The sequence below is a fragment of the Panthera tigris genome, chromosome E3, assembly GCF_018350195.1.
Source record: "Panthera tigris isolate Pti1 chromosome E3, P.tigris_Pti1_mat1.1, whole genome shotgun sequence".
NCBI lineage: Eukaryota > Metazoa > Chordata > Mammalia > Carnivora > Felidae > Panthera > Panthera tigris.
The window spans coordinates 32724095-32747988 of record NC_056675.1 but is presented as its reverse complement, the minus strand read 5'-3'; the positions used below and the strand labels follow the sequence as shown (position 1 = coordinate 32747988).

Genomic DNA, 23894 nt, shown 5'->3' with positions numbered 1-23894 from the left:
TTTAGTAAATGCATGGTAACTATTTCTACTATAGTGATACAATGTAGAATCGTAGCAGAACTAATTTGTTATAGCTTTGTTTGTTATAGTCCTGTATCTGGAAGAGTCTAAGTGTCTTAATGGGTTTCTTTCAGTTATACTTTTAATTTTCATGAAGGCAAGTATACATGTTAGAGTGACTTGTATGTGTTGAACACTTATGTATATTGTATACTTATCATCTCTCTCCCTCTGCCCACAATTGTTAGATTAAAACGTGTCAGTTATGAAATGTTAAGTCAGAATTCTAACCACATTGCATGTTTCAGCCTAATAATGCATGTTTAGTTTATTTTTGTTTTTAATTTTCTTTATCATTTTAGTAACAATGATGATGTTATGTTGATTTCTGTGGAAAGTCCTAATTTGACAGCTCCAATTACATCAAATCCAACAGGTATCTGAAGTTGATTAAAATATCATCTATCAAATTAGAAAACCTCAAATCAGTTTTTTTCTAATAGAGAATTGAATATTATCTTTCAATAAATAAATATTTTAATTCTGGTTCCAAAAGTGTTTTAATTTATGTCTGTGTTTTAATTTATATCTGAATAAGTAAACGATTCCTTGATATAACTGAGGTTTCTTTTTAAACTCGTGTTTATCAATTTATGGCCTTTTGTTTATTGTGTTTAATGGCTTTTTGAGTTTTGAAACTACTTACCCTTTCGTATACATTATTTTTCCATGTTTGCTCTGGCCTGTGTTGGGGGAACAGATTTGTTTTTTGTTTGTCTTTTTGTTTTGTCTTTTAAGTTACCTTACAGTCCACTTAAGATTTAAAGTCTGGCTGTTGTTTTGCATCTTTGATGTTTTAACTTTTACTTTCTTTGAGAATACTTTGTTGTTCTTTAGAGTTTCTGTCTTATTTCACTTACTTAAAAACTTTAACCTAAGATTTCTAAAGTTTGTCTCTTTTATTTTTTCTTAATTTTTATTTTTTTTAAATTTTTTTTAATGTTTATTTATTTCTGAGACAGGGAGAGACAGAGCATGAGTGAGGGAGGGGCAGAGAGAGAGGGAGACACAGAATCAGAAGCAGGCTCCAGGCTCTGAGCTGTCAGCACAGAGCCCGACGCGGGGCTCGAACTCACAAACCATGAGATCGTGACCTGAGCCGAAGTCGGTCTCTCAACCGACTGAGCCACCCAGGCGCCCCAGTTTGTCTCTTTTAAAATGGCTTTCTTGTTGGCCTAGAAGTTCTCATTCAAAATTATCCATTTCCTTTTCACATTTTACTATTTTAGAGTATTTGCATCTTGATTTCAGAAAGCTTTGCCTCCACTTATGTATCTCCTGAATTGCCCCCAGGGTTTGGACTGTTAAGATTGTGAATCAGATAGTTACAAGGGATATTAAGCATTGATCTGAGATTTTCTACTGGTTCCGGATCGAATGCTCTTCAGCCCTCTCCAGTAGTCTAGTTTAGAAATACTGTGAATAAAAAATGTGCGTCTTTCCTCAAATGCTATGTTAATTTACAGATGGATTTTCAAAAAAGGGTCACTAATACAGTTGTAAAGTCACAGAAGAACAAAATCTTTTGAACAAAAATTAGATTTTTTGTTTGTTTGCACTGTTCCTTGGTCTTTGGAATAGGTATGTCCATTGAATTACTTTTTGTGGCTATGTACCCATACTTGGTAAATGGTTAATTAGGATCCTCATTATTGTGTTTTAGCATTTGTATATATTACAAAGTTCATAAATATTTAATTGCTTAATAAACTTGTCAAATGTTGGTATTTTAATAATTGTCTTTCAGATACTGGAAAACCTACATCAGGAAATTCTAACAGTCTACCAAATGCTGAAACAGAAGTTCAGGTAGGTAATAAATATTGTTTCTGAGTGCTGTTTATTTGAATATGTTAGTTCTGTGAACTTGAGTGTTGCTACATGTTGGATGACTTAGTTTTGTTATTCATTCTTCGGGAGATTCATTCTCTGTGAAATTAATGTCTGACTACTTGGCATACCCATGGTCCAGTCTAGCTTAAACATTAAAAAGCAAACAGGGCACTTGAGTGGCTCAGTCGATTACACATTCAACTTTGGCGCAGGTTGTGATCTCACAGTTCATGAGTTCAAGCCCTGCATTGGGATCAGGCTCTCTGCTGTCAGCACAAAGCCCACATCAGATCCTCTGTCTCCTTCTGTCTCTGCCCCTCCTATTCTCATGCACCCAGGCACAGGCACTCTTCTCTGTCAAAAATAAACATTAAGAGAGAGAAAAAATTTAAAAAAAGCAAACACTTAATGATAAACATATTTCAAAACCATACTTACTTACCAAATTAACTCAGACTTTGCTTAGTCATATTGTGAAAAACCACGTAGTATTTCCTGAGCTTCTCCCTCATAGAATTAAATTAAACCTTAAGGACTTATAGGATGTTCTATCTTCTAAATGGTAATTTAAAATTTGTGTTTTATTTTTTTAAAAATATGTTCTGTTATGGAGGCAAAATCTTGTTTAACAACAACTTTTCAGGCCACAGAGAAAAAGAAATTTGATTCTGTGATCGATCTGACAAAAGAAGCCCGATCAAACTGCAACGCAGGTAAAGGAGTTGTCTTTCCTTCTTAAGTACGATGGAAGGTAACAATTCAGAAAGCATTTGACACATTTATAAAGTTTGTTTCAGTGTGTTAGTATATGTGTGTGTGTAGTTCTGTGCAGTTTTATCATGTAGAGATTCACGTGATGGTCACCACAGTCCAATGACACAACCATCTGTGGGTGTTCTGTGATGATATGCGTGTATCTTTTTGAGATTGGCTTCTTTTCCTTACTTAACATAATTCCCTCAGAGGGTCACCAGAGTTGTGTATCAGTAGTATTCCCTTTTGCTGCTGAGTAATATTCTGTGGTATAGATGTATAAAATAGTTTGTATTCACTCACTGAAAGACATTGGGTTGTTTGGGGCTATTATGAATCTCTTCTCTGGTACACACCTTTTTTCTTTAACTATAACATTAGCACTGTGAGAGGAAGCTAGGGCATAACATGAAAGGGAAGAGGAACAGCGCCCTCTTTCTCAGAGTTAAAGAGAAAGAAGTAAAATATAGTCGTCTGGGACTAGTAATGAGTTATAGAGTTTCAGCCCTTAATAACTGCACTTGAATGTTTTTGAAACTCTTGATAAACTCTTGAAATATTGCTTATTAGCAATAGTAAAATGGTGTAATATTTAAAAATGGAGATTAGCATAGGAAATATATAGTCTAACTCCTTCTCCCCTTTCAACTGTGGACCCAAACAAAGGTTGGAACCACTGAAATCTCCAGGTACCTCATGATAGAATTAAGAAACCCTTCAATTTCCAGTTTAGTGATGAAAATTACAAATATAAATCTGAAAATGAGTTGGAATCTATAATAATCAGTTGGTTGTTAATTCAGATTACAAATTGTTTCTAAACTACATGGTACAGTGCCGTAGACTCTAAGTCTAAAGTTCTCTCTTGACCAGCAAGAGAGCGGACACAGAATTAAAAGCGAGAGATGGCTAATATCCGGGAAAAGAGCCCCGATTAAGGGTCCTTGCTCCATTTTTATTAGGATAAGAAGGCTTACAAACATGGTAATGGACGTGCACAAAGAGGCAATGAAACTGTGAACAGTAACTCATGGACGTGAGGGAAAGGGGGTCTTGAAGGGGTTTAGGGGTTTGGGTTAAGAACAAAACAAAATCCTGACACCAGGCAGATGGGTAGATGGTTGTTAAGGGCAGACAGGAGGCCCCGTGTCTGTTTATCTTGGCTAGCCTAGAGGATAAGACAGAGCACATAACCTCAGGGTTAACAAGACACCTTTCTTTTGTTAATCAGCTCCACTCTGGGCAGCTTCACCCACAGCACAGAGGTCTGTAGCCCTATTTACCTGTTTACCTAATTTGGTTCTTCCTTCCTGTGAAAGCAGCTTTCTGCTATAGTACTAAATTGGGGAGCCCTTTTGCCCTGAATACCTTATCTTGCTTACCTCATATACCTTTGTATTGGGGGCCTTTGCCCCCTCCTCTATTCTGGGGACCTTTGCCCCCCCTTCTCTATCCTTATTCACCTAATCTTGTTTACCCATACTTGGGTGTGAGCATCCTATGGCTTTGTAATTCTTTCTGCCTTGTTAACTCATCAGTGCAGGCTCAGGGAGTCCCTCAGCTTATTCCCCAAAGTACAGGATTTGAGACACAATAAAATAAAAAGTAGGAACACAGATTCGTCACTGCTTAAGAAGATAAATCAGACCTCTAACTTGGGGGGCTTTAGTCTGAAATCTAGCAGTTGGACAGAGAGATCATGTTAATTCATGCTGCTGACCCATGATAACATGAGTCTGTTTATCTTGTAGAATATCCACTTCTCAATAAAGGTTCGTTTCTCAGGTCAAACCTAGACTGTCTCCTGTATTCCCAGTCTTGATGAATGGTATCACCAGCTCACTCCATTTTCCAAGCTAGACAGTTTTCCTAGACAAAAGGAAACACTTTTGACGCTTAGATCTGCCTCATTCCACGGTCTCGTCACTTTTCAAGCCCATCAGTTCTGTCTCCTGAAAAGCCAACCGGCCTGGTCCATGTATTTTCTTATTTCAGAATTCCATCACCTTTAGCCTGGTCTTCCGTCATGACCTAGTAAGTAATGTTTCTGCCCTAAACTTAGTGCTTCTGGTGACTCTTGCAAGCTGTCACTGCAATACTGCTTCCTGTGTACACACCTGTGTGTACAAATCAAAACTCCTTAGCACGACAGAATCCTTAATGACGTAGACCCTGCAAACTTTTCTAGCTTATGTTCTACAAATCCCTTAGCTGTGCCTTAATCGCCTCTCAACAGGGAGGGCTGCTTCCTCTCCTCACCACCTCCACGTGTGCGGTTCCCTTTGTCGGGACACCTCTCCCCTCTGGGCCTCCCTAGGCTTGTGTGATGTCCCCACTCTTCATCCTTTCATATTCAGTTTAGACACTTTGGCTACACTGTTCCTTCCAGGTTCTCCTTACCATTGGTATGTGGCACACGCCCATATTATAGCTTGATTACACCGTTCTGTAATCATTTCTTTACATATGTCTTCCTGAAAGCACCTGAACTTCTTTTCTACAGCATCCGTGTCTTTATTAATCTGTAAGTTCCCATCCTTTTAGCACAATGTTTATCACATAGTTTACTTTCCCACCAAAATGTTCAATTAGTGCGGCAGATTTTCCACTAAAGAGTTTTAAAGGAAATATAATTTTGCACACTGTGAATGGGAGTGTGAATCTTTCTGGATGACATTTTTATCAATGTCAAAAACTTTACAAATATGGAAGCCTTTTGACCCCGAAATTCTTTGAAAATGTTCATCACAGTGCTATTTGTGATAAAACTTTGGAAACCCTTAAATTCCTAGAAATATAGGATTGATTACACACATTTATATGGTGCAGCAGTATTCAGCCATTAAAAATAATGCTGTAGAAGAAGTACATGTGTTGATGAAAACGTGTTAGTAATATAACAAGAGAAAAAAGTTACAAATGTATGTGTAGAGAGTAGTGATGTGAGTAAATGATCCCAGACTTCCCTTTTCTGCCATAAACACACTAAACTAAACAAGATGTAATTTTTAAAAACCTTTTCAGATATTGCAGGATAGGAACTACAACCCCTGAGAGAAGGCAGTGAATGAGATGAGCTGTACAGATCGTCCCAACTCCCTTCCTAGACTGTGGTACACGGTAGGAGCTCCCAAGCAGAGAATGTCTGTCTTGCTGAGGTGAGGAGACAGAGATTGGCCTCCAGAGAGGCTAAGGCAGCTGGAGAGAAAGGGAAGACTATAGTATCAGAATCAGGAAGCCACTCAGAGAAAGAGCCCCAGGAGGTTAGCATAGAATCCTCTTGAGTCCTTACTGAAGTATTAAGCCACACATGGGTAGAGTGAAACTCAATACATCTGGGCAAAGAATGACCAAAGAGCTTTATGCTCACAGGTAGGAAATGTTTCCATTTTGACCAGCTATCGTGGCAGAGTCTTCTGAATATCTGGGTGTAAACTCATCTTAGAGCAAAGCCAACTGTAGCCTTACCCTAATAAAATCTAAAAACAAACTTCGAAAGGATCAAGCTGAACTACATGTAACTTGATGGCTTACCACACAAAGCTCACTGTGTTCTGTTTAAAATGAGAGAGAATAGAATTCGACATACAGCCATTTACATTTTATAATATCCATTATCCAATTTAAAAGTCACTAGAGATACAAAGATAAAAAAAAAAAATTGGAATCCAGGGCGCCTGGGTGCCTCAGTCGGTTGAACGTCCGACTTCAGCTCAGGTCATTATCTCATGGTCCGTGAGTTCAAGCCCCACGTCAGGCCCTGTGCTGACAGCTCAGAGCCTGGAGCCTGCTTCAGATTCTGTGTCTCCCTCTCTCTCTGCCCCTCCCCCGCTCATGCTCCATCTCTCTCTCAAAAATGAATAAATGTTAAAAAAATTTTTCTTTAAAAAATTGAATCCATAACCAAGAGAAAAATCAATCTATTTGAAACAAACTTAGAAATGACAGAGATGACAAAATTAACAGAGAGGGACTTTGAAAGATGTGATATAAATATGCTCAAACTGGGGCACCTGGCTCTTGATCTGGAGTTTGAGCTCCAAACTGGGAGATTACATAAAGAATTTAAATTGAAAAAAGAAAAAAGAAATATGCTCAAAGATAAAAAGTACACAGGAACATAATAAGAGAAAGAAAATATATAAAATAGAACCAAATTAGAAAACAAAATTCAGTGACTAGAAAAAAACAGCATATTAAACACAGAAGAAGGAAAACAAATTGGTAAATTGGAAGAAATAGTACCTGACCAAATAGCTTAGAAAGAAACTATCCAAATTAAAGGAAGATTAAAAAGAGAAAAGAAAAAAGGCTGGGGAAAAAAGGAGTAAGAGTTTTTTAATGAGCTGTGGGATAATACCAAGTGGACCTACATACATATATAGTCAGAAGTTTTCTAAATTTAATGAAAAGCACAAACGCACATAATTAAGAACTTCAGTAAATTCCAAGGAGGATAAATACAAAGAAAACCATATCAAGGTACCTCATAATCAATTCCTGAAAACCAGGGATAAAGAGAAAAAAATCTTAAAAGCAATCAGAAAAAAAACCAAAAATTGTTTTTAAGAAAAAAAAGTGTATCATAAAATATAGAGAGAAGAATGAAGAATTCAGTTTTCTCATTTGGAACTGTGCAAACCAAAAGACAGTCAAATGACATCATTAAAAGGCCGGGGGGAAAAATCCTTACCAAGTATATCTTTCAAAAGTGAAAGCAAAATTGAGACTTTTTTAGATAGGAACATGTGGGTGGTTCACTCAGTTAAGGATTCGACTCTTGGTTTCAGCTCAGGTTCATGCATTCTCATGGTTCGTGAATTCGAGCCTCGCATTGGGCTCTGTGCTACTGGTGGAGACGAGCCTGCTTCAGATTCCCTCTCGCTCTGCTTCTCCCCCCTCCCACACACATGCTCTTTCTCTCTCAAAATAAATATATAAAAAGACTTTTTAAGATAACATTTGTTGCCAGTAAACCTTCATGATTAAAAATAAAGGAAGTTCTGGGAGGGGTAGAGGTCCCTAAACTTGCCTCCTCTCTTGAACACAGCTAGATAAATATCAAATCATTCTGAATACCCAGGAAATCGACCCGAGGCCTGACGGAGGAAAACTGCACAACTGAAAGTAGGAAAACAGCCATGTTGTGGAAGGGGAGCTGCAGAGACTTGATTTAGGGGAGAAAAGAGCTGTGGGTGCTGCGAACGGAAGGGAGCCCTGATCACAGAGAAGGGAGCAACAGAGAGAGAGAGAGAGAACACCTGCAGCGGATTGCACAAGAAGAAAATCTTCCTCGAAACCATCAACCGGGAAAAGAAGAAAGGCTGACTGCTGCAGGTTATTACAAGCAGTGGAGCGCAAAGTCTCAAGTTTTAGAGGGCTACGCCATCGCTGTGGCCGTGCCTGGTGGGCTTAGCAGGTGGGGAAGGAGGGTGGAGACCCGGGAGCAGGCACCGTGGTCTGAGGATCCCTTGGGTGGCACAGGAAGAAACGGTTCCCCTGCTTGGAGTACGTGTGGGAGTGGTGGCATGGCCTCTCTGGGGACAAACAGAACTGGTGGCGCCAGCATGCTGCCCTGTTTGCTAGCGTAGGAGCAGACACCAGCTGGGGGCAGCAAACCTTGGTGCCAGCCTTGTTGTGCAGTTTACCGTGAACTCCTAACCGCCGTGCAGTTCTGCGACTGCTCTTCTGGGACAGACTAGCAAAAGGCAGAAGCAAGGCAAGACCCTCCCCCAGAGGATCAGCGGGGGTCTGCGTCTTGGAGTTTGGAGTTTTGAAACCCAGGCTCGCACCCAACATAGAACACAGCAGTACCGTGCTGCCTGGCAGGTGGACAGCTCAGACACAGGCAGGGTGAAGGCAGGGATTTGGCAGCAGTGGGGCACACAAGAAAGGTGATGATTCACATTTCTCTGAGGGCATCCTGAAGGGCGGTGGGCACAAACTCCCAGCTCCTAGGAGGAGAGAGCAAGGCAGTGCCATCCCCACCCCCTCACCCTCTACGCCTCAGTTCCCCCCACCTCTACCCATCAGCACGGACCGACTTCAATGAGCAAAACAGTGCCATCCAGTGGAGGCTAGAGCCGCTTACACCAAGCACCCCCCGCCCCCCCCCCCCCCCCCGCCGGGAGATGCACCTCCATTAGGGCAAGTTCACCTGAGAATCAGCATAGCAGGCTCCACCTCCGGGAGGCCAGCACAGGACCCCCCCCCCCCCCCCCCCAATGCACAAAGTCAGTGATCTTGGACTGCTGCAAAGCTTTGGCTCTAGGGGAAACTGGACCTAGCTTCCTTTTTTTTTTTTTTTTTGGATCTAACTTATTTTAACAAGCAGACCAAAGCACACCCAGGATTTACCTTCATTTTTTTTAAATTTATTTTTAAATATTGCTTTATTTGTTTATTTATTTATTTATGGATCTACTTCTTTTAACAAGCACACCAAAACACACTTAGGATCTAGTTTTTTTTTTTGTTTTTTTTTTTGTTTTTGTTTTTGTTTTTTTTTTTTTACCCCTGTAACAGCCATTATTCTCAAGAGTAGGAATACAACAGACTTTCCTAACAATCACACACACAAACAGACCAGTGGCCCAGACAAAATGACAAGACGGAGGAATTCAGTAATCACAAGGATACTAGCTGGGCTTGAGAAAAACATAGAAGACACTTAGAGAATCCATTACTGCAGAGATCAAAGAACAAAACACTAGTCAAAGGCCAAAATAAAAAATGCTGTAATTGAGATGCAAACCCAAATGGATGCAGTGACACTGAGGACGGATGAAGCAGAGGAACAAATGAGTGATATAGAAGATAAAATTATGAAAAATAATGAAGCGGAAAAAAAGAGGGAAAAAATGTATTGGATCATAATTGTACATTTAGAGAACACAGCAACTCCTTAAATGTGTAAACTTTCATATCATAGGAGTCCCAGAAGAAGAAGAGAAAGAAAAAGGAGGAGAGGGTTTATTTAAGCAGATTATAGCTGAAAACTTCCCTAATAAGGAAACAGACTTCAAAATCCAAGAAGCACAGAGAACTGCCATTAAATTCAGCAAAAGCTGGCCATCATCAAGGCATATCGTAGTCAAATTCACAAAATACATAGACAAGGAAAGAATCCTGAAAGTAGCAAGGGGGAAAATGTCCTTAACCTATAAGAGAAAATAAATCAGGGTCACATCAGATCTGTCCACAGAAACTTGGCAGGTCAGAAAGGAGTGGAATGATTTGTTCAACATGCTGAACGGGGAAAATGTGCAGTCAGGCTGCATATCCAGCAAGGCTGTCATTCAGAATAGAAGGAGAGAGGGTTTCCCGTGCAAGTAAAAACTAAAGGAGTTCATGACCACTAAAACAGCCCTGCAAGAAATATTAAAGGGGCAGACTCTGAGTGGGGAAGGGAAAAAAGACCAAAAGGAACAGAGAACATCACCAGAAACACCAACTTTACAGATAACACAATGGCGCTAAATTCCTATGTTTTCAGTACCACTCTGAATGTAAATTGACTAAATGCTCCAGTCAAAAGACATAGAGTATCAGAATGGACAAATAAAACAAGTCGTGTATATGCTGCCTACAAGAGACTTATTTTATTTATTTTTTGAATATGAAATTTATTGTTTAATTGGTTTCCATACAACACCCAGTGCTAATCCCAACAGGTGACTTCCTCAATGCCCATTACCCACCCTCCCTTCCCCTCCCTCCCAGCCCCCATCAACCCTCAGTTTAGTCTCCGTTTTTAAGAGTCTCTTATGGTTTGGCTGTCTCCCTCTCTAACTTTTTTTTTCCTTCCCCTTCCCCATGGTCTTCTGTGAAGTTTCTCAGGATCCACATAAGAGTGAAAACATATAGTATCTGTCTTTCTCTGTATGACTTATTTCATTTAGCATAACACTCTCCATTTCCATCCTCATTGTGACAAAAGGCCATATTTCATTCTTTCTCATTGCCAAGTAGTATTCCATTGTGTATATAAACCACAATTTCTTTATCCACTCATCAGTTGATGGATATTTAGGCACTTTCCATAATTTGGCTATTGTTGAGAGTGCTGCTATAAACATTGGGATACAAGTGCCCCTATGCATCAGCACTCCTGTATCCCTTGGGTAAATTCCTAGCAGTGCTATTGCTGGTCATAGGGTAGATCTATTTTTAATTTTTTGAGGAACCCCCACACTGTGGACTGGCGTGAGGTGGTATCTCAGTGTAGTTTTGATTTGTATTTCCCTGATGAGGAGTGATGTTGAGCATCTTTTCATGTGCCTGTTGGCCATCTGGATGTCTTCTTTGGAAAAGTGTCTGTTCATGTCTTCTGCCCATTTCCTCACTGGATTATTTGTTTTTCGGGTGTGGAGTTTGGTGAGTTCTTTATTTTGGATACTAGCCCTTTGTCTGATATGTCATTTGCAGATATTTTTTCCCATTCCATTGGTTGCCTTTTAGTTTTGTTGATTGTTTCCTTTGCAGTGCAGAAGCTTTGTATCTTCATGAGGTCCCAATAGTTCATTTTTGCTTTTAATTCCCTTGCCTTTGGAGATGTGTCAAGTAAGAATTGCTGCAGCTGAGGTCAGAGAGGTTTTTTCCTCCTTTCTCCTCTAAGGTTTTGATGGTTTCCTGAAGAGACTCATTTTAGACCTAAACATATGTGCAGACTGAAAATAAAGGAATGGAGAACCATCTATCATGGCTAATGGATGCCAAAATAAAGCCAGAGTAGGCATACTTATATCAGAAGTACTAAATTTTAAACCAAAGACTTAAGAAAAGATGAAGAAGGGCATTATATCATAATTAAGGGGTCTGTCCATCAAGGTGATCTAACAGTTGTGGGCCGTCTGGGTGGCTTAGTCATTTGACCATCCGACTCAATTTCAGCTCTGATCATAATCCCAGGCTCCACGTTAGGCTCTGCGTTGAGCATGGAGCCTGCTTAAGATTCTCCCTCCCTCTCTCCCTTTCTCTCTCTCTCTCTCTCTCTCTCTCCCTCCCTCCCTCCCTTCCTCCCCTGCCCCTCTCCCCCATTCACACGTGTGTGGTCTCTCTAAAATAAATAATAAACTAAATGAAAAAATAAATAATAATAAATATAATACATTAAAAACAAAATCTAACAACTGTAAATATTTATGCCCCCAAGTGGAAGCCCCCAAATATACAAATCAATTAATAACAAACATAAAGAAACTCACAGATAATAACACAATAATAGTATGGGACTTCAACAACCCACTTTCACAGCAATGGACAAATCATCTAAACAGAAAATCAAAGAAACAGCGGCTTTGATTGGCACATTGGGCCAGATGGACTTAACGGATTTATTCAGAACATTTTATCCTAAAGTGGCAGAATACACATACTTTTCAAGTGCATATAGAATATTCTCCAGAATAGATCACAAATCAGCCCTCAACAAGCACAAAGAGACTGAGATCATGCATGCATATTTTCAGACCACAGTGCTATGAAACTTGAAGTCAACCACAACAAAAAATTTGGAAAGACCACAATACATGGAGATTAAAAAATATCCTACTAAAGAATAAATGGGTTGGGGCACCTGGGTGGCTCAGTTGGTTAAGCATCCAACTCTTGATTTCAGTTCAGGTCATGATCTCATGGTTTGTGAGTTCAAGGCCCACATCAGGCTCTGTGCTGATAGCACAGAGCCTGCTTGGGACTCTCCCTCTTTCTGTGTCCCTCTCCCACTCGTGCTTGAAAATTAAAGCACAATAGTGCAAAACTTTTGGGATGCAGCAAAGGCTCTGCTAAGAGGGAAAAATATTGCAATACAGGCTTACCTCAAGAAGCAAGAAAAGTCAAATATGCCACCTAACCTTAAGGAGCTAGAAAAGGAACAGCAAATAGAGTGAGCAGGAGAAGGAGAAAACAAGGATTAGAGCAGAAATAAATGATATAGAAACAAACAAACAAATACATCAATGAAACTAAGCTGGCTCTTTGAAAGAATAAAATTGATAAACTCCTAGCCAAACTTATCAAAAAGAAAAGAGAAAAGATCCAAATAAATAAAATTACAAATGAAAGATATCACCACAAATACAGAAATACAAAAAAAAATTTAAGAAAATATTATGAAAAATTGCCAAAAAAACCAGGGCAATGTGTAAGAAATTGACAAATTCCTAGAAACATACACACTACCAAAACTGAAACAGGAAGAAATAGAAAATTTAAGCAGGCCCATAGCCAGCAAAGAAATTGGATCTGTAATTAAAAATCTCCCAACAGGGAGGGGCGCCTGGGTGGCTCAGTCGGTTAAGCATCCGACTTCAGCTCAGGTCACGATCTCGCGGTCCGCGAGTTCGAGCCCCACGTCGGGCTCTGGGCTGATGGCTCAGAGCCTGGAGCCTGCTTCCGATTCTGTGTCTCCCTCTCTCTCTGCCCCTCCCCTGTTCATGCTCTGTCTCTCTCTGTCTCAAAAATAAATAAACGTTAAAAAAAAAATTAAAAAAAAAATCTCCCAACAAACAAAAGTTCAGGGACAGATGGCTTCCCAGGGGAATTCTAACAGACATTTAAAGAAGAGTTATTAATATAATATCCCAAGACCAGACAAAGACCCCACCTAAAAGGAGAATTACAGGCCAATATCCCTGATGAACATGGACCCAGAAATTCTCAACAAGATGCTAGCAGATTGAATCCAACAGTACATTAAAAGAATTATTCACCACAACCAAGTGGGATTTGTTCCTAGGTTGCAGGGGTGGTTCAATGTTCACAAACCAATCAGTGTGATAATACCACATTAATAAAAGGATAAGAACCATATGACTGTCTCAATAAATGCAGAAAAAGCATTTGACAAAATACAGCATCCATTCTTAATAAAAACCTTCAACAAAGTAGGTATAGATGGAACATACCTCAACATCATAAAAGCCATATACAAAAGATTCACAGCCAATATCCTCAGTGGGGAAAAATAAGGTTTTTCCTCTGCAGTCAGGAACAAGACAGGGATATCCACTCTCACCATTATCATTTAACATAGTACTGGAAGTCTTAGCCTCAGACAACAAAAAGAAATAAAAGGCATCCAAATCAGCAAGGAAGAAGTCAGAGTTCTGCTATCTGCAGACATGATACTTACTGTGGAAAACCTGAAAGACTCCAACAGAAAAATTGCTAGAACTAATACATGAATTCAGCAAAGTTGAAGGATATAAAATCGATGTACTTCTGTATATCTCTGTACTTCTGTTGCATCTCTATACACCAGTAATGAAGCAGCAGAAAAAGAAATCAAGGAATCGACCCCATTTACAGTTGCACCAAAACCAGTAAGATACCTAGGAATAAACCTAACCAAAGAGGTAAAAGGTCTATACTCTGAAAACCAAAGAGCACTTACAAAATAAACTTAGGAGGACACAATGAAATGGGGGGAAAAAAAATCCATGCTCATGGACTGGAAGAACCAACATTGTTAAAATATCTACATGATCTAAAGCAATCTACACATTTAATGCAATCCCTATCAAAATACCACCAGCATTCTTCACAGAGATAGAACAAACAATCCTAAAATTTGTGTGGAACCACAAAAGACCCTGAACAGCCAAAGCAATCTTGAATAATAAAGGCAAAGGTAGAGACATCACGATTCCAGACTTTGAGCTATATTACAAAGCTGTAGTCATCAAGACAATATGGTGCTGGCACAAACAGAGACACATAGATCAGTGGAACATTTCAATGGAGAATTGAAAACTCAGAAATGGACCCACAACTATATGGTTAACTAATCTTTACCAAAGCAGAAAAGAATAGCCAATGGGAAAAAAAACATCTGTTCAACAAATGGTGTTGGGAAAATTGGACCACTTTCTTATACCATACACAAAAATAAATTCAAAATGGATGAACGACCTAAATGTGAGACAGGAAAGCATCAAAATCCTAGAGGAAAACACAGGTAGCAACCTCTGTGACCTCTGCTGTAGCAACTTCTTACTAGACACATCGGCAGAGGCGAGGAAAACAAAAGTAAAAATAAACTATTGGGACTTCATCAAGATAAAAGGCTACTGCACAGCAAAGGAGACAATCAACAAAACTAAAAGGCAGCCTAAGGAATGGGAGAAGATATTTGCAAATGACATATCTGATACAGGGTTAGTATCCAAAATCTATAAAGAACTTACCAAATTCAACACCCCAAAAATAACCCAGTTAAGAAATGGGCAGAAGACATGAATAGACAGTTTTCCAAAGAAGACATCCAGATGGCTAACAGACACCTGCAAAGATGCTCAACATCACTCATCATCAGAGAAACACAAATCAAAACCACATTGAGAAACTACCTCACACCTGTCAGAATGGCTAACATTTAACAACACAGGAAACAACAGATGTTGGTGAAGATATGGAGAAAGGGGAACCCTCTTAACACTGTTGGTGGGAATGCAAATTGGTGCAGCCACTCTGGAAAACAATATGGAGGTTCCTCAACAATTTTAAAATGGAACTACCATACAATCCAATTGCACTAATAAGTATTTATCCAAAAGATATAAAAATACAGGTTCTAAGGGGTGCATGCACCCTGATGTTTATTAGCAGCATTGTCAACAATAGCCAAACTATGGAAAGAGCCAAAGTGTCCCATCAATTGAAGAATGGATTAAAGGTGTTTGTGTATGTATGTGTACGATAATACACATACATACACACACCTACACACAATGGATTATTACCCAGCCACCAGAAAGAATTAAATCTTATAATTGGTAACAGCAGGGAAGGAGCTAGAGTATATTATGCTAAGTGAAATAAGTCAGTCAGGGAAAGTCAAATACCATATGATTTCACTAGTGGAATTTAGGAAAGAAAACCGATGAACGTATGGGAAGGGAAAAGAGAGAGAGGGAAGCAAATCATAAGAGACTCTTAATGATTGAGAACAAACTAAGGGTTGATGGGGGGGGGGGGGTGGGAGATGGGGGATGGGCATGAAGGAGGGTATTTGTAATGACGAGCACTGGGTGTTACGTGTAAACGATGAATCACTAAATTCTACCCCTAAAGCCAGTATTACACTATGTTAAGCAACTAGAATTTAAATAAAAATTTGCAGAAAAAAAAATAAAGGAAGTTCTTCTAGCAAAATGAAAATGATAGCAGATGGAAAGTGCTGTATGTGAAAGAATGTAATACCATGTTGTAGAGTTTCTAATATATGTGGAAGTTAATATATGACAAGAGTGGTGCATAAGACAGGAATGGATGTATGCTCTTGTGAGGGTCTTAACGTTTTATTCGTATGTTACTTGAAAACAGACTAAGTTATTGAAGATACATATGGTAATGCCTAGAGCGATAATTTTTTTAAGTGCAAGTATAGCTAATAGACCATAGTGAGGATAAAATGGAATTTTTAAATAATCTAAGAGAAGCCACAAAAAATGCAAAGAGCAAACGAAACTAACGGAGAACAGAAGGCAAGGTGGTAGAGTTAAACCCAGCCATACTGATAATTAGAATAAGTGTTCGTGGTCTAAATACTACATTCACAAGCAGACCTTGTTGGACTGGATAAGAAAACAAGATCCAACTGTAAGATAATTATATGATGCCCTTCAGATACAAATACATGGAGAGGTTAAAAGGATGGAGGGAGACAGCTATGCAAAAGCATACAGACGCTAGTCGTGAGAAAGCTGGGGTGACGGTATTACCATCAAATGGACTTGAGAACAAGGAATATTACCAGGGGTAAAGAAGACTATCTCTAATGATAAAGCAGTCATTTCAACAGGAAGACCTGGGAAACCTACATGTGTATGTACTTAATCACAGCATTTCAGAATTCCTGATGCAAAAACTTATAGGACTGAGATGACAAATAGAAAAATAAGCCATTAGAATTAGAGGTTCCATCACTCCATTCTCAGCAATTGACAGGGTATGTAGAAACCTGAGCAACACTACCAACCCAGCTTAAGCTAACTGACATTTGTAGAACGCTCAACTCAACCATGGCAGAATATACCTTCTCTTTAAGTGCATATGAAACATGCGATAGGACAGATTGTGTTCTGGACCATAAAACTAGTCCCAGTATATTTAAAAGGACTGTAGTCCTGCAGGGTATGTTCTTTGACACGGCAGAATTAAATTCACAATCAGTAACAGGGATCGCTGGAAAATCGCTAGGTATTTGCAGACCAAACACGTTTCTAAATAACCCAGGAGTCAAAGCAGTCAAAAGGGAAATTTGAAAATGTTTTCAACTGAATGAAAATTGAAACAGCAAAATGTGAGGGAAGCAGATAGAGCAGTGCTTGGAGGGAAGTTACTAGCATTAAATGTTTATATTAGAAAAAATGGAAAGTCTAAAATGAGCAATCTGATAAGCTTCTCCCTTAAGATGCTTGGGAGAAAAAGAGCCAATTAAACGCCAACAAACGGATGACACTTCACTGTAGAGGCTGTGGGGATGGTGGACTGGCACGAGAGAACATCCTCGACATCGTCACTCGCCAGGCCAGTGCAGACTGGAATGAGATGCCGCAACATGGCTACAGAGGAGAACAACTGAAAATACACAGAGTGTGGGCACAGATGTGGAACAGCCTAGAATTCCCAGGCCGTAGCCGTAGGGATGTACAATGGTAAAACCACTTTCGAAGTGATCTGGTGGTTCAGTAGGTCAACTGCACCTGTACCGTGTGACCGCGTTATTCTAATCTTAGGTATTGATTGTCCCAAGAGAAATGAAAACCCACATCCACAAAGACTTGACACGTATGTTTGTGGCCACTTTATGCATGTAGCCCCAAACTAGAAACAGTGCAAATGTCCATCAGTGGATAAATGGAGAAACAGGTCGCGGCATATCTATAATACAGCTAAATGCTACTCAACAGTAAATATGAACAAAATGTTGGGGTGTCTGGCTGGCTCCGTCGGTGGTGCACGTGGCTCTTGATCACAGGGTTGTGAGTTCAAACCCCACTTTGGGAGCTTATTTAAAAAAAAAATAGGGGCACCTGGGTGGCTCAGTTGGTTGAGCCTCCGACTTCGGCTCAGGTCATGATCTCACAGTTCGTGGGTTTGAGCCCCGCATCAGGCTCTGTGCTGACCCGCTTGCTCAGAGCCTGGACCCTTCTTCGGATTCTGTGTCTCCATCTCTCTCTGCCCCTCCCCGGCTCATGCTTTGTCTCACTCTGTTTCTCAAAAATAAATAAATGTAAAAAAAAAAAATTTTTTTAAATAAGCAAAATCTTATTATATACAACTACATGGATACAATTTCAGAACATTGTCCTGGGCCAACTAAAACCTTCTGTCTCTCCCTTAGGCTCACATTTTCTCTGTTTTATCCTTTTCTTCCCTTCACCAGCTCTCTTCTGTTCTCCTTTTTCTCCCTTTTCCCTCCCCCTCCCTTACCACAGTCCACAATTTATGGTTGACCCTGGGTAATGTGGGGGATAGGGACACCAGCCTCCACACAGCTGAACATCTGTGGGGTGACTCACTCAGTTAAGCGTCTAACTTTGGCTCAGGTCATGACCTCATGGTTTGTGAGTTCGAGCCCCACATCAGGCTCTCTGCTGTCAGCACAGAACCTACTTCGGATCCTCTGTATCCCCCTTTCTCTGCCTGCCTCTCTCTCTCTCTCTCTCTCTCTCTCTCTCTCTCAAAATAAATAAACATTAAACATTTTTATCAAGAAAACAAAAGAAAAGAAAAGAAAATCTGCCTAGGGGCACCCAGGTGGCTCAGTCAGTTATACATCCAACTCTTGATTTTGGCTCAGGTCATAATCTCACAGTTCGAGAGTTCAAAGGCCCACATCAGGCTCTGCGCTGGCATTGTGGAGCCTGCTTGAGACTCTCTGTCTCCCACTCTCTGCCCCTCCTCCATTCACACTTGCTCTCTTGCTCTCTCAAAATAAATAAACTAAGAAAAAAAAAAAAGAAAAAAGTAAAGAAAATCTGCATATGACTGTTGGCTCCCCAGAATGTAACTACTAACAACCCACCGTTGACTGGAAACCTTACTGATAACAAACAGTCAACACCTGTTTGTGCGTTCTATGTCGTATATACTGTTTTCTTACAATACAGTAAGCTAGAGAAAAAATGGCTTGACAGTTATAAGGAAGAGAAAATATTTGTACAGGACTGTACTACATTTAATGAAAAACAGCGACATCTAGGTGGACCGAGCCTGTGTTGTTCAAGGGTCAGTGGTATATCTGATGCCCTCTAGGCTGAAGCAGCCTCCGCAGCAGAGTCCTATAACCTCCAGGCTGCCTGATATTTCATTTGAATTCCTAGGACTTGTGTGTGTCATATATTTATACAGGATTGCAGATGGCTCTGTTTGCAAATATCCTGTTGGCCTGAGAGAGCACGAGCCACCTCTAAGAGCCCTGAGCCAGGAGCACTCTCCTGGGTGTAGTTTTTCCTACTTGCAGCTTACATAATGACTTCAGTGTTTAAGGGGAGAATTCTTGTCCCATTTGAAGGAAAGTTCGCTGTATTTAGCACCTTTGGGTCTTGAATATTTATCAAAAGTTTGTCATCTTATTTCACAGTTTTGTAACTTTAGTTCACATTTAATTATTATTAAATAATATGAATAATATGTCATCTTCTGTTGTCTCAAGATTCCTAATACTTGGAGTATATGTTTTAACAGTATAATTGTGATACAGAAAGTTAAGGTGGACGTAACTAGCTTTGCTTAAAGGCTATGGAATTGATTGTTGCAGATAAATTTTACTTCTTACACCTTGTGTTCACAGAAAGTTCAGTATCCACCCTGGAGTCACCCGCAAAAGCGGTTTCAACCTCAAAAGAGACAACCCCAGTGGCACAAAATGCAGCCCAGGTACTGATGGGAGATGCTCTATAAGGGATGCTCCTTCCAGATTGAGGGGAAGTACCCATTTACCTAGGCAGACACATTTGGGTCCCCATGCAGCTTGTGCTTTTAAAACTGTGCTGTTGTACATCTCCTTATGTATGCAGTCAAAATAATGGAGTCTTCCAGAAGCTATAAAAGTTAAAGCAAATACAAATGTGTGTGTGTGTGTGTGTGTGTGTGTGTGTGTGTGTGTGTGTATACAAAAGATTTTTAAGAGCAGTCGCCATTGTTGATGACGGTGGAGAGAAATGGGTGTTCATGTACACTCACACCATTCATGTAAACTAGCACAGCGTTTGGGAACACAAGTTGGAAATGAGCTGGAATATTGATCCAGAATGTCTGGGACCTCACCGTTCTGGATTAGTGACACTGCAGAGTGTGCAAATCATAATGCCAAAAGCAGCTTATGCTTAAAAAGACCGGCCCTAGCCCCACATAGTCTTGAAGCATCCTTTTGTCCTGAGGATTTGGAGAAACGGACAGAAAACTGGGATTTAGAACTGCAGTCGCGCGCGTGTAAATTACCAGAGCCCGCCGAGCCAGCTCGCTAAACTTTCTAAATGTGTTTTTAGGCTCCTGAGTCCTTTGAGCACCTGCCGCCTCTCCCAGAACCACCACCACTGCTGCCCGAGCTTGTAGACAAAACCCGAGACACGCTTCCCCCGCAGAAGCCTGAGCTCAAAGTGAAGCGGGTGCTGAGACCCAGGGGCATCGCGCTGACTTGGAACATCGCTAAAATCAACCCCAAGTGTGCCCCTGTGGAAAGCTATCACCTCTTTCTCTGCCATGACAACCCTAGTAATAAGTTTATTTGGAAGAAAATCGGAGAAATTAAAGCTTTACCACTCCCAATGGCCTGTACTCTATCTCAGTTTTTAGCTTCCAACAAATACTATTTTACCGTCCAGTCAAAAGACATTTTTGGACGATATGGACCATTTTGTGATATAAAATCTATCCCTGGGTTTTCTGAAAATCTCACCTAAAAGTCTTTGGTGATTATTTATTGTATCGCACTGTTTTGTTTTTTCATTTTTGAGTTGTTGGTTTACAGTGTTCCTCTAACACTATTTGCCAGGGGCCAGTTCAGATTGTGAACCCTTTGAACAGGGACAGGCCTCGTCCTTATGTTGTAAGTGACGTCTCATTTCATGAATTTCTGATTTGCGTTCAATAAGTACTCCCAGAAGATATGTTCTAAAACATACGCTTCCCTGGACTCACGTCACTTCAGCTGTGCTGTGTACATAACCTCTGGGACTATGGAGGCGCTGCTGTTCTGTCTCCAAAGCCCTAGGATACGAGCAGCCACTTCTTGTGCCTTTGGAAAGCAGCGTTCGGTGCCCTGCTTTTGTGGTCAGTGTAGGTACAAGAAAAATCAGCTCTCTGCTGAGGAAGGGTCATCCCTGAGGTGCTCACCAAGATTTTGCGAAAATAAATGTCTTCTCCTTCTGTTCAAATCTTAAGGGCTTGTCATTTGCCCTCTCCCTGTGTTTTTCTTTTTGGCCCTGTCAGTCATTTGGGGAAAGAGCCTGGAGGTTTTCCCTAAATTTGTTTGTATATTTCGATATCTATAATAAAATTAGTTACACACTGTGTGCTGTGTATACAAAACACAGAGTATCTCTGATAAGAACAGTATCCAACCCTCTATTTCAGCTCCAGAAAATGGAGTTGTCTGCCTGAGGTTCAAGGCTTTCCTTTGCTGACTCCTCAGTGCTACTCTCTGTTCATTTGCTGGCTGCCGTCATACTCGGAGAGAGGACGTAACACTAAGGGGCCCCGAGAGATGCGGCCCGTGAACCCCTCTGAGGGGCACTGAAGTGAGGCGGCAGCCAGCACAAGCTCCCCAGGAAACCGTGAGCAGACTGGATATGTGTACTTCAGGGCCCAGGGGGTGGTGAGAAAAGGAACACCAACTCTTAGTGTGAAGAATCGTCTGTTCGGGAGGTGTCCTTTCCCGGTTTGTAGTGAAAGCTCAGTCCTCTGAGCTCTGAGATTTCAAAAATTGAACGAGGAATGGTTTTCCTTGGCATTTTGTGAATATCTTCACATCTCCAGTCATAAATAAAGCTATTATTTTACGGTCTCCTGTGTCTTTATCTCCTAAGACATTTCTACTGGAAGAGCCCGATTCTGGCCTTTCTGCGTTGTAACAGCTTGTGCTATGTCCTGCACCTGTGACAACTACTACATTAAAAAGAGGTCCTACGCCGTCCAGGGCCTGGCATTTGAGGAAGTGTTTTTAGAGGGTCTTGCATGCACTGTTGTGTCTTTGGCTGCTTTATCTCGCTACTCATGGTGGGGAGTTGGACTTTCCGCCTCATGTGCTTTGATTTGTCTGCTGAAGTAACCCTGGGAAAAAGGAGAAGCGGGGGCCCGGGGAGAAGGGAAGAAACCTTATCCCAAACGAAGAAATGACAGGGGCGGAAAAAAAGACCAGGCAGAGAATCAAAGAAACCATAGGCTTAATCCAGAAAGAGGAAAATAAGGGGAAACAGAAAAGGTGTAAAAAGAATAGGGTAAAAATGCCTGATTAAATGACCAGAGGAGAGGAAAAAAATACATATTTTATATATAATAAGAACGGATCAAAAGTCAAATCAGAAGCTCTGAGGCTGATTCCAAGGGGGGAAGAAAGAACGAGAGTAGAAAGGTGAGGGAGAAGAGAAGGAAAGGAAAGAAAAAAAACAGACTAATCTAAAAAACCACAAGACAGTTATCTGTTGGTGCCTGGGACCCGTGACTGTGCCGTGTCTGGTTCGGTCAGTGTCAATCTCACCCCGGTAGATAAGCAGTTACCACGTATGGAGGGGCAGGGTTTGGTGTAAGCGGGGGCCCACGCCCCCTGGGGGCCTCTGTCCTGGTCCCTGAAGCCCCACCCCTGGGTGAAAGGAAAATGACACCCCAATCTCCTCCCTGAACTGGGTGTCTCAAAGCACGCTGTTCAGGCCATCCTCACAGAGCCACCCAGGTGGGTGGCTTGTCCTGTTCCACAGTCCCCCATGCCTCCCAGGTACTCCACTAGGATTCAAAACCCGGTATCTTCGAGGATCCCATTGTGTGCAGGTGTGGTTCTGGAATAGCACCGCTCCACCCAGCCACAAAGGGCCTCTGGCTGATACCTGCAGGGTCTTCTGTCCTTGGTGGGGGGCAATATACTCTCTTCCCACAGCACTCCAGGGAGGAGACTGCTTTCTCCCAGTGCACCCCCAAGATCACTGGCTCCCCTCCTTCCCAGGACACACACACACTGGTGGCTCCAGTCCCAGACAAAGTCATACACCCCTGAAAACTCTGACCTAAACTCCTAAGGCTGTTTGCAAAGTAGAAACAGGCTCTCTTCATATTTTTAATTCCCTGGCCAGTGGTCGGGAGAGGGTTTTCTCTTACCCGAATATAATCCCACACTTCCACAGCCTCTCTTTCTCTTCCTTTTGTCTCTCCACCGAAGGGGATCCCCCCACCCTGTGTCTACACTGCCCATTTCATCTCCCCCAATTCACAAACATACACCTCTGTCCCGCCACGTGTCTCTGTACACCTGTGATTTTTCTGTCCCTCTGCAGACTGGATTCCTGAGATTCCAAGTGTTCTGACCTCAATACCGATGTGTTTGAGGGATGAGGGAAATTTGGGCCCCCCTACTTCTCCGCCATCTTGACTCCTCCTGGAAAAGCCAGATTCTGAACTGAATTTGATGAGCTGAGCTTCCCTCTGTGAGGTCCCGTTTCAGGCTCAGAGCAATGGAGTGGGGCGGGGCGGGGTGGGGGGGCATCCCTCAGCACAGGACGAGGGCTCCACTTAGGGGAGGACTGCACCCTTCGGTTGACGCGGAGTAGACATTCATGTGCTAAGCCAAGCTCCAAGAGTTGACCCCACGGACAAGATTGTGGTGGGCATTCACTGAAGTGAAACACATCCCCAGCCAGCAAATCTTCTGGAATGTTGGTGAGTACACAAGCTTAAGCAAGAGTTTCACAATAACAGGATGAGGGAGGAAGGTCGATAGCAAGCATCTTAGAGTTGGTGGCTCAAAAAGCATTAATGGCTTTTGCCTTTTGGAAAGTGCAGGGGCAATATTCTCAACTGTTACCCTATCGGTGACACCAGAAGAGAGCCAGCCGAAGGAGATCACATGTGAAATGCCCCGATTTTAGGCAGAAAGGGGGAAAGCAAAGAGGTCTTCCCATGTCTCCCATTTCTCAGCGGCCTTCAGCTCACCATGATCCTTACGCCAGAATGGCTTATTTTTTGAGGGGTGGCCTATTTGGGTTTCCTTCAAGGTGGATAAAAAATCAAGTTGCATCTCTCCCCTGACA

The 23894-nt window shown here is 41.3% G+C and overlaps 1 protein-coding gene across 7 annotated transcripts in view; it reads left to right on the top strand.

The window, feature by feature from the left end:
* ATF7IP2 (activating transcription factor 7 interacting protein 2) overlaps positions 1-21661 on the top strand; it is a 60378-nt gene extending 38717 nt beyond the window's left edge. For 5 of the 7 annotated variants that reach the window (XM_042971793.1, XM_042971792.1, XM_042971795.1 and 2 more), the window contains 5 exons: positions 363-436; positions 1808-1869; positions 2507-2606; positions 19448-19533; positions 20145-21661. In XM_042971793.1, the coding sequence (XP_042827727.1) occupies positions 363-436; positions 1808-1869; positions 2507-2606; positions 19448-19533; positions 20145-20558 (736 nt within the window). In that variant the 3' untranslated portion in view covers positions 20559-21661. The remainder of the gene's footprint in view (positions 1-362; positions 437-1807; positions 1870-2506; positions 2607-19447; positions 19534-20144) is intronic. The other 2 variants (XM_042971797.1, XM_042971798.1) reach the window with 2 other exon arrangements.
* Positions 21662-23894: the final 2233 nt, after the last annotated feature.